This window comes from Dendrobium catenatum, unplaced genomic scaffold (assembly GCF_001605985.2).
Source record: "Dendrobium catenatum unplaced genomic scaffold, ASM160598v2 original_scaffold_155404, whole genome shotgun sequence".
Classification (NCBI taxonomy): domain Eukaryota; kingdom Viridiplantae; phylum Streptophyta; class Magnoliopsida; order Asparagales; family Orchidaceae; genus Dendrobium; species Dendrobium catenatum.
This window is the reverse complement of record NW_021473832.1, coordinates 20,719-32,259: the sequence shown is the minus strand read 5'-3', so window position 1 is coordinate 32,259 and position 11,541 is coordinate 20,719. Positions and strand designations below refer to the sequence as shown.

At 34.2% G+C, this 11,541-nt stretch overlaps 1 protein-coding gene across 1 annotated transcript in view; it reads right to left on the bottom strand.

Annotated features, from left to right (window-relative positions):
- Positions 1–2,420: 2,420 nt before the first annotated feature.
- The window catches only part of LOC110110112 (phosphoglucomutase, chloroplastic), a gene marked incomplete at its 5' end in the record, with an annotated part of 25,978 nt that continues 16,857 nt past the window's right edge, over positions 2,421–11,541 (bottom strand). Inside the window, 5 exon segments of the mRNA XM_028692266.1 lie at positions 2,421–2,647; positions 9,927–10,032; positions 10,229–10,306; positions 10,398–10,444; positions 10,527–10,608. Of these exon segments, the coding sequence (XP_028548099.1) occupies positions 2,580–2,647; positions 9,927–10,032; positions 10,229–10,306; positions 10,398–10,444; positions 10,527–10,608 (381 nt within the window).

Below are 11,541 nucleotides of genomic sequence, written 5' to 3'. Positions count from 1 at the left end.
GTTTTACAAACCCAACCCGATCAAGACAGGTCATATCATATTGAGGTGTGACTGACAAATCTCAAAATCTAATTTTGAAATATTTTATATTTTCTTACAATATTCATTTTAAATAAACTACAAATTATAGAGCTGCCAAAACATCCAAATATTAAAAATAAAGTTATCTATTAGATTTATTTTCTTTCATCAAAATATATCCACATTACAAATCATGACTACATATAGAAGCTATAAAACTAATTAATAAATTAGTCATAATTGTTTAAAAGTCAAAAGAAAAATACCAATAAACTCAAACTTGATCATGAAGTGCTAATCAACATTCTTCCCCTTTCCAAATCTTGAAAATCAAAAACAAAACCACAGTGAACTACAACAGTTCAGCTAGCCACACAAATCGATCTAAATTTTTAAATTCTTTTATTAAATATTTTGTTGAATATTAAAAATAATTAATTGTAGTTTAATAAATCATTGTACTAAGAAATTTAATCAGAGCATATCAGTTATCAAATTATTTGAATAACAATACTGAATAGATAAATAAATTAGAATTTGTATCATAAAGTAATTCATTTCACATTTTTCAGATCCAGACGGAATCTCAAAGGATTCTGACCCCCATAGCTCCCTTTTGTGCTTATAACACAAGAGCATGCATATAGGCACCAAAGCATGACTTATAGCCACCAAAATATATTTTATAAACATCATAATATTCCCTAAAACAAATAAAATTTCAAAGAATTCTATCCCTTATCTCTTCCTAGAGATACAATTTAAATATATATGCATAGATATCATTATATTATAGAAGAATTGTACAATTTTTTATAATGGTAGGCAATAAAAAACCTACTAAGCAAAAATGTTCATTTTCAAAAAATAACTAAATTATCAAGGATCATGTAATATATTATTTTAAGACATTCATAGTACTATAACACTATTGTTCACTGTCTATATGATTTTTTGTTTGATAAAAATTTTGTTAATTTTCAAAATATTTAGCAACATTTTTTAATAAAATATTCATAATGTTTATAATCTCAATTCCGATAACATATAAAAAATTATACATAAAAAAATTTCTGGTGAAAAGTTATTCCCATTTTTTTAGTAAGAAAAATAAATTTTAATTGAAAAATTCGATAAAAATTATGTATTTTTAAAAATTAAGATTAACATAATATGACTTACCTCAAGATGAACAAATTTTTTAAATAAACTGACAAACAAAAATGACAACACGCTTTTCAAGTGAGCTTAATTTACTCGATCTTGATCTTTCTAAATATTTCAAGTCATTTCCTCTATATATTTGAGATTTATTTTATTATGTTTTTAGGTTTAATTTATTGTTAATCAGATATTTTTGGCATAAGGTTTTGATAATATTTCATAATCTAACAATCATTAGGGGTCATTTTTATTTTTATTTTATTATATTTATTTATATTAATATAAAAATATATTATTCATATCTTAAAATACATGTATTTTTTACTTATTGAAGTGATAAATGACTATAAACAACAATGATGGCAGCAAGTAGCGACAATAATTAATTTTAAAAAACTCAACATTTCAAAATTATATTAAGTTTTTTCAATAAGCTTGTTTTATATTAAAAAATAAATAATTAAAAACATAGGAAAGGGAAAATCAAACAATAAGCTGATGAATGGACTTGGCATCATTGTCCAGTGGTCAAAATATCTGCTTAAATAGCCCCAAAAATTTTCATTCTCAGTAATTTTAACTGAATGGCTCGTTTTATAACAGAGCACATAGCAAAGAGTAGAAATACTTAGGCTGTTGCTCCTAAACTTACTCCCATTCCTTTATTTCCAATTGTGATAAACATGGCAGCAAATGGAGGAGAAATTATTCTGTGCGGAGTCCTTATAGAAAGAATCGTCCAAACATATAAGTGTACACAATGTATATCAAATTTTTATACACACTGTGTATACTCAATCCGAATGGTTCTTCCCATCCACAGCATAATTTCTCCAAATGGAGAGGTAGTAAGCATATTTATCATGCTTTCACGCCCATAAAGGTTGAGAAATTATTCTGTGAGGAGTCCGAACGTAGAGGATCTTCCAGATTAATGGTACGCACTGCGTACGCTCTGCTTATACTCTATGTATGCTCTACATATTTGTAGATACACAGCAAATAATAATTATTTGCTGCGTATCTACAAATACACAATATATATACGCAGAGCTTACGCAGTAATCCGGAAGATGCTTTACGTTCGGACTCCACACAGAATAATTTCTCCTTCAGTCATTAGTAGCCTCAAACACCTGGACAATGATAATTTCGCGTAGCAGAGAAGTAAAAGGAAGGGAAGAATCCCCTTTAAGATGCTAAATGAATAATCACATGGGAAAAATAACAAAAAGTGAAAAATCAAAGGAACAAAGGAACGTTAATTTATTATGAAATAACATTACACCCCAAAAAAAATCAAAATAACAAGTAACTATGTGGCTTTATCAGTTAAAAAGACTAATATTTACAGGTCTGCAAAAAGGAAAAGCCAGAATCCTAACCAAAGTGCTTCAGGTGATGACTGTAGGTTTCTCCCTGCCTGTAAACTCTCTCAGCTTTGATATGGATAACGCCAAATCTAGGAATCATTAAGCATATAAGGGTAAGCAACGTTTGATATATATATAAGGAATCACATTCATAACATCTAAATTTTAATTTTTTACAAAATTATCACACATTATTTCTTTTCTTTTTTTTCTATATATATACAGATTTTTTTTAAGGAGCAAAGTGGTTAATTTAAGTTAGGAATAGCAGCATAATATTAAATTTTTTAAAAAAAAAAACTAGACAAATAGAACGGCACATTCCATTGAATGCGGCACATTCCATTGAATGCACCAAACTGTTTGGCATATTTAGAATAAGCCAAACAGTTTGAGTGTTTGACGCATTCCATTGAATGAGTGAAATTGTTTGGCTTATTGCTACAGTAACCTTAGAATTTAATTCGGCTGGTTGGGGTGAATGCACCAAATCATTTTGTGCATTCTTTAAAATGCACAAAATGATTTGGATAGTTTGTTTCTTTTTAAAAAAAACTTAATACTTTACCCCTATTCCTAATTTAATTAACCACCATGCTCCTTTAAAAAAAATCCTATATATAATAGAAGAAGAATAAAAACAAAAGAAAATGGAGCAAAATTACATATAATAAGCGCTTAGCATTGATCTGGAACAAAACCAACGTAAAAAGCACATGAAGCACCAAAAGAAAATTATATAAAGATGCTAATAAGGACAACTAAGAGAAGCCGATAACATATTCCTGAACACCCATAGAAAAATCGGCTCAAAATAATAACAGAGATCACCAAAGTTAGAATTGAACCGATCACCACATACACACACGAAGCAGATGGTGCTCAAAATAATTAGGTTTATCATTGGACTTGGAATTAATCCATTTATTAAAGGGACAAAGATCATCTAATGAGAACCTATTTTACCTTCAATAGAACTTGAATATTCAAATGTTCAGCAGTCTCAAAAGAAAGAAGAAAGAAAGAAGATACAATAAGAGGATTTTAATCATGTTTTCCATGTCTCGTCCTACTAAAAACCCGGGGTATTTATACGCTTACAATCCATTAAGCAAATTACTCATCCTAATTAATTCACTATTAACTCCTAAACAAATAATACGTGGATTCACATCATTGCACCTCCCTCACAATAACCTTGCTTTTTAAGGTCGAACATCCAAGTTGATATTGAGGTGGTGGTCATTCATTCAACTACAATCTCACAGGTTGCTTATGCACAGGATGTAGAATAAGGTCACCAAATAACATGTAGATGGTTACGTGCCCAAGAAACTTGTTCAGTATATCAAGAAAACTAATTGTGGAGGTTTGTACCAACACCCAATCATAAAGAATATTATCAATTGTCAACAAATAAAAAGCCCTATTAGACACTTCAATTTCTAAAATGCATTCAACATTTCATCATCATTAACAACAACAACATCAAACCTTTATCCCACTACATGGGGTCAACTACATCATTTATTTTTCTCCATTGTCCTATTAAGAGTCCAATTTTCATCTAAATCTAATAAAGAAAGGTCATTTCTAATATTTTCTAACAAAGCCTTTTTAGTTCGACCTCTACCTTTTTTAACATAAGTCAAATCAAATGAATCTACTTTCCTAACAGGGTCTCAAAAGGCTGTCGTTTTATGTGACCGAACCATCTAAGGCAACTCTCTCTAATTTTATATTCCACTGAAGGTTCTCCAACCTTTTACGTATATGCTCGTTTCATATCTTGTCTCCAAGAATAAGCACTCATCCACCTGAGCATCTTCATCTCTGTAACACTTAATTTAATATTATGCTTCTCTTTTAATGGCCAAAACTCTCCACAAAAAAGCATTGTGGGTCTCACCACCATCTTATAGAAATTTTCCTTAAGTTTAAGGGGGACTTCTCTATCACACAGCAAGCCCAATGCATTCCTCTAATTCAACCATCCAACTTGAATTCTACTAATAATATCACCATTTATTTCATTATTACTCTGAACAATAGACCCAAGATTTTTAAAACATGTACTCTTATTAATTACTTGATCGCCCAAAGTCACAATCCCTCACTAGATCTATTACTACTAAATGTGATAGGTTAGGTAAATGTTATAGGCTAGGATTATAATCCTAGGCCTAGGGAGGATATTCATTCATTGATCTTGTGCCTCAACGAATGATAGAAGGAGCTTAAAATTTGGCACTAAAATTTCAAAAATCTTCATATGATGGCATGCTAGAACTTTGGAGAATTATAAGTCATCATATATGAAAGGAGAGGATGGGTGATTGTTTGTTGATTTTATGTCTCAACAAACGATATAGAAAGACTTAGAATTTGGTTCTAAGCTAAAAGTTATCATGCAATGATAGCTCCTCAAAACCTTGGAGGGTACTTCAGATTACAATGCAGAAAAGGTATTGAATAAATGTTTGTTGATCTTGTATCAACAAACAAGGTATGGGTTACTTAGGATTTGTTCCCAAGTTCCCTTGACTCATGTAATGACATTGTTTTGAAAACTTTGGGAGCTTCTAATCATTATACATGAGGAAGAGGGAATATAGTTTATTGATTTCTTATCAACAGACAGAATAGCATGAACCTAGGATTTTGATCCTAAGTTAAAATGATTCATGCAATGAAGTGTTTAAAGCTCCTCCATACCATCATGCATGAGGAAGGGGAGACTATTAGAGAGCTCTCAATGCATTGAAAGGATTCCTAAATCACTTTTGGCATGATAAAGAGATTTGGGTAGGAGGGATTTGTTCCTACAAGGCTACAACTTTGAGTTTGGAAGATAACTTGTGGCGTTATATAAAGAACCTAGAGGCATGTAAGCTAATCACCACTAGAATGTTTATATGTAAGCTCTAAAGATCAATTTACTACGATCTAAAGAAATCCTAAAGATGAGTACATGAAAGAGAGTTCTTGATGTGAAACGTACATGCGATGATGGGTTTCATAATGAAAGTTTGCACGCTTAATTTTAGATAGAACAAATAATTATATATTTATAATAATTTGAACGACAAGATAAAACATTAAGAACGGAAAAACGAGCTTACGGTTGAATCACACGGGTAAGAGTTAAGATCATATAACAATCAAGACAATGTTTTCTGGACAGCAATTTGTTGATTGACGGAACTCTGGGTAGCAAGAAAGGTCACTTGGGAATGCAGGACAGCAAGGTTGACCTGCTATATTTCCAGACAGCAAATATACGAAATCTGGACAGCTGTTTTGGCAATGGAAAATTCTGGACGGCACACAAGATCTGTCCAGAAATCTGGGCAGCAACTTGGACAAGGAAAATTCAAGATTTCGGCTCTCTAGATGCAAGGAAACTAGAGGAATATTATGGGAAAATCTGTGCCCAGCTGTGGAGAAGAATCTGGAATTAAATTCCTTACTTAGGAGCATGCCAAATATGTCACAAACTAATTTGGAGTGAAAGGGGAAGGGGCCGGCTGGGTTATGGGAGCATTAATGATTTGATTGGTGGTTTAATTGGGGCATTAATTGGATAGGAGAGAGAGGCTTGAGATTTAAGTAGGTGGGGACCACTAGTAATTAATCAAAATCTGAATTTTTATTTCAGATTTTAATTGCCTCATGTAACTCCCTAATTTAAATAAATTTAGGAGGAAATTTGAATTTCAAAAGATTGTAACTCCCCTTAATTAATTCCCTAATTTAATTTGGCTTAATTAGGAAAGTCATTAATGAGGGAAATTCAAAATTGGAGGAGGGAGAGGGAGGGGGATTTCCAAACATGAATGATGACTAGGAAAATTCTAAATAAATCCAAATTAATTTAATTTATAATTTGAATTCATTCAAAAATTTCCATAAATGGAACTTCCCAATTTGGAAAGAATTTGAATTTTAAATTTCAAATTCCAATGAAGGCTAGGGGAGGGAGGCGTGGGGGAAAATGGCGGCGAGGGGAGAGGCCGGCGGCAAGGTGGCCGGCGGGTGGAGCTAGGGTGGCCGACGGGTGGAGCTAGGGTGGAGATGCTAGTGGAGGTTTCGGCTTCTTCCACTCTTGACTTGGCTCGCGGTAGTCAATGGAGGAGAAGAAGAATGTGCATGAAGAGGGGAGAAAGGAGATAACCAAAAATATACGAGAAAGATAGAGATAACTAACGAACTCACACAGAGATCGTAAGAACCGCGAACCTCGGACTCTTCCAAAGATTGACGGGTATTGCGAATTACCCTCCTCGGGCTTCTCCTCTCATGAACTCACTAAGAGATCAACAAGAACATAAAACTTTTTATTATCAATAATCATCATCCCAAAATACAAAACAACTAGCCTATAAATAGGCCTCATGAAAAGAAAAGAAATAAAAGACTAAAATGCCCTTCGGGCTACAATATTACATGACCACCCATAAGGGTATAAAGGGAAAAATAATAATATGAAATAAATTAGTACATATAAATAAATAACTCAAGATCGTAGCCGTTGATCTTCGATGTCCTCATCAGTTCTCCTATTGTTTGTATGAATGTTTTGGATTTGTTAGGAGAAGGGAAGACTCAAGACCATTTCCTAACGCCTTGGAGAGTTTTCCCTAAATCAATTTTTGATATGATTTAGAAATTTGGAAGCTTGTATTTGGTAGCATTAATTTGCAAATTAGAGAAAATAAGCGTAAGTAATCTCTAAGTATGCTGGGGCATCAATCATGGGCCTTTGGGGTCCATGAAACGCTCCAAATTAATTTCACTAACACTTAAGATTAAATGAGCATATTTAGAAAATTTTGCAAATTAAGGGATTTGCTAATCTTAGCAAAAGATCTATGGCACATGACTTGATTCATGATATGATAGGAAACAAGCATCTAAAGCTTTTAAAAAATAAAATTAATTTTGAGATGATTTGATTCATTAAATGCATAGAGATGAGTTTCCAATGTTTAGAGAATTTGCATAATAGAATAATAAATCATGGTTATTTTCCTCATAGACTCTTGACCAACATCACTTGCTCAAGGATTTACAAAATGAACCTTTGGGATTCACATTAGATCTTACAACAAGTCATCAAATGTATTATTGATATATAGTAGAGTTATGACGAAATCCCCAAGCTTTACCAAAATCCTAAATCATATGTCTATTTGTCATGACACTAGCGTTGAGTAAGAATATATATGACACGGAATTTTTCGGAGGACATGCAAGCTAAATATTCAATTTAACTTTGAATAACAACACAACCTAGGTTTTGATCATAGGTGAATTTTTGGGAGGACATGCAAGCTAAGCATTCAATTTAACTTTGAATAACAACACAACCTAGGGTTTGATCATAGGTGAAGATATTGAGCTCAACATGACTGCATTGCATGCAAAATAGAGACATTGAACACAAGTTCAATGAACCGTCGCCTTGTCACCATCCTTTTAGCTCTCACATGAGAGCAAATCATAAGAAATCACTTGATTTCCACAATCCAAACAAGTGGACAGCGGCTAGTAAAGGATTTTCTTGGGTTGGAAAAATAAAAGAAAGGTTTTCTATGGACCTAAGGCTTCGGATCATCAACCACACAACAAATGGCTAGGGGGCCTTAGGGCTTTTCCTAAGTTTTTGAGAAATTTACTTTGACGGGTTGTCACAGCGCATGCCACAATCCAATCGCCTTGTCAAAAAGCAAGAAAGCTATAGAAATCCGATGTCCAAGCCGCTGCGGACGTCGTCACCACTGTCCAAATGCTCCAAATCATTGTTCAAGCCGCTTCGGACGTCGCCTCTATTGTCCAAGAGCTCCAAACTGCTGACCTTGTTGCCTTGAAGTTGTCGGAGACGATGGGGAAGGAAAAATGAACTCCTACAACGACTGAAAAGCCTCCACTACCTTTCCTCTTTTGCTTGAGAGATAGAAAAGAGCAAGTTTATACTCTTCCACTTAGAGAAATGAAGGAAGATGGGAAGATATTTTCCTCTCTTGACCCAAGGAAGAGAAAAACGATAGCCAGGAATCGGTGGCCTTGAGAAATTAGCACCCGGAGGGCATGACGAGAAGGGAGGCGAGTGGCTTGGCAAGGTTGAACGGTGATTCCGTATGGAGGCAGGAGTCGCGGACGGGAATCCCTGGCGCAGGTAGGAGTTTTGCACACAAGAAGGGGTCGCAGACATCGGGCTTCACGTGGAGCTTCCCTCTCTCGATCTCTCTCTCCTCTGGTTCTGGTTCTGGTTCTGATGGACACAACAAAAGAGGGCTAAATGCCTTTTTCTCCTCACTCTCACTCTTCGTATGAGACGCACGAAGCCAAGCCCGCCGCCCAAACGCTCCAATCCTGCCTCCTCGTTGTGCGAAATGAAGAAAATCCACTAGAGTGGATTTTTTGCGAGATTTGATGTGAAATTGGGCATGATTTGAGATGAGATCTTAGCACCTGATTGAGAAATTTGATTTGAAAAGTCAATTTTAGCCCAAATTGATCAATTAGGGCTGAAATTGAATCTGAATTGGACTCGACCTGAACCGATTTGAGTCGATTCGGGTCTGATTGGGTCCGATCAAGTCAATTTTGTAAAATTGGACTCGAATCAGTACCGAATTGCGTCAAATTTGGTTTGACAAGGCTCGATTGGATTCGATTCAAATCGAATTTGGGTCGATTCGATCAAATTGATTTTAATTTAATGAAATTGAGTTTGATTTGATTAAATTAAAACTTGATTCAGGTCAATTTTAATTTGACGACGTTCGATCGAGTTGATCAAGCCCAATTGGGTTCGAATCGGCTTGATCCGGGTTGAATCGGGCTCGATGCAAAAATAAACGTCACTAACCCCACCATAATTTCCATACAAATAAAAAACTTATTAGAAATCATTCTATCACTAACTTTTTCACCTCAAATATTTTGTTTTCAACCCAATATCCACAACTGATTATAATTCAATCATATTTTAAGACTCCAAAAATATAATAGATTATAACAATTAGCAATGTTTTCAAAATATTTCCCTTTCTATTTAATTTCTTGTAAACATGTAATACTTATTTGTCTTCTAATCATTGTATCCACTGATTTTTTTAACTCGATTTTCACTTTCAACTTCATGTTGTTAATCTAATATTAATATTAGAATTAATCTATAATTACTTATTTTCCATAATAATTTGAGTAATTATGGCACATCATTTAAAAGTGACATTCTAGGTCAACCATTGCCTACTCACCCAAAATTAAATTTTATTGTGCCAGTTATTGGTGACTTCCAAACTAATAAAAGTGACCACTTTTTGCTTCAAACAATAAATAAACACAAGTTTCACAAACCTATCAATGACTTCAAGGCTTCCTGTGCATCCATGTCCTGCTTGGAGACATCAGGCTCAAACTGCTCAACATAAAGGCGAATCGTCGCACCTGCTGAGCCAGTGCCCTGAAAAGGAACAAAGTATCATTAGTAATAATTAGCTTTCTTCTAATTAGAACAAAAATGAATATGATCCAAAGTAATCTTGTAATGAATATAAATTCTAATAATTTGTAGTTGATTCACAAAAGATTCTAGCTGGCAATTTATAGTTAGTCAATGCTTTTCCTTCTAGGAAGAGAGGAGTATGAATCTTGCATACCGATAAGCGAAATATTATTCTTGAGCCATCTGTGAAGACAAATCGTATACCTTGCTTTGATGCTACGCTGCCATCTACCTGCAAGGAATTATTTCCGTACACTATAGTAGGAGAATTCAAATAATCATCCTGAAATCAATTGTAAAAACTCTTTAGCAGATAATCTTACTGGATCTGTATAGCTGAAGTCATCAGCAAAATCAAGTTCATAATTTCCTGAGGAAACAAGTAGTGAATGCTAGAACAGAAACAACCAAAAGAATTCATATGGTTGAACTTGGAAATGGAGGATACAAACCATATTTATGCCCATACTTTGTCCTTGAAATAAGATCCCTAAGATGTCCGATCATTTGATTAGCACCATCTGATTCACATTCCTGCAAAAGATAGAAATTGGAGGTTCTAAAAGTAAATTTTTTTATTTTTTTTAAGAGGTTCTAGTTTCCAGGTTCTAGGGGTTCTAGGTTCTAGTTTGGTTCTAGGTTCTAGGTTCTAAAAGTAGATTAGTATCAAAGGATGAAAGTTTTAGGGCCACAAATTTATACTTCAGTACAACAACAACAACATCAAGCCTTTATCCCACTACGTGGGGTCGGCTACATGAATCCTTTTTCTCCATTGTGTCCTATTAAAAGTCAAATTCTCGTTTAAATCTAACAAAGAAAGGTCATTCCTAATATTTTCTAACCAGGTCTTTTTAGGTCTACCCCTACCTTTCTTAACAAAAGTCAAATCTAATACCTCTACTCTCCTAACCGGGTCATCGCAAGGCCGCCGTTTTATGTGACCAAACCATCTAAGGCGACTTTCTCTAATCTTATCTTCTACTGGAGCTACTCCAACCTTTTCACGTATATGCTCATTTCGTATCCTATCTCTAAGGGTAAAGCCACTCATCCACCTGAGCATCCTCATCTCTGCCACACTTAACTTAGTATTTTGCTTCTCTTTTAAAGGCCAACATTCAGCACCATAAAGCATTGCAGGCCTCACTACCATCTTATAGAATTTTCCCTTAAGTTTGAGGGGTACATTTCTATCACATAACAAGCCCGATGCATTCCTCCACTTCAACCATCCAACTTGAATTCTACTGATAATATCCCCATCTATTTCACCATCACTCTGAACAATAGATCCAAAGATGATATCATCCACATAAATTTGAACAATGAGTATTTTCTTTCTAAATTTCTTTAAGAAGAGAGTTGTATCCACACTTCCTTTTTCAAAAGATCTTTCAAGTAGGAAAGTGCTCAATCTCTCATACCAAGCCCTAGGTGCCTGTTTCAATCCATATAATGCCTTCT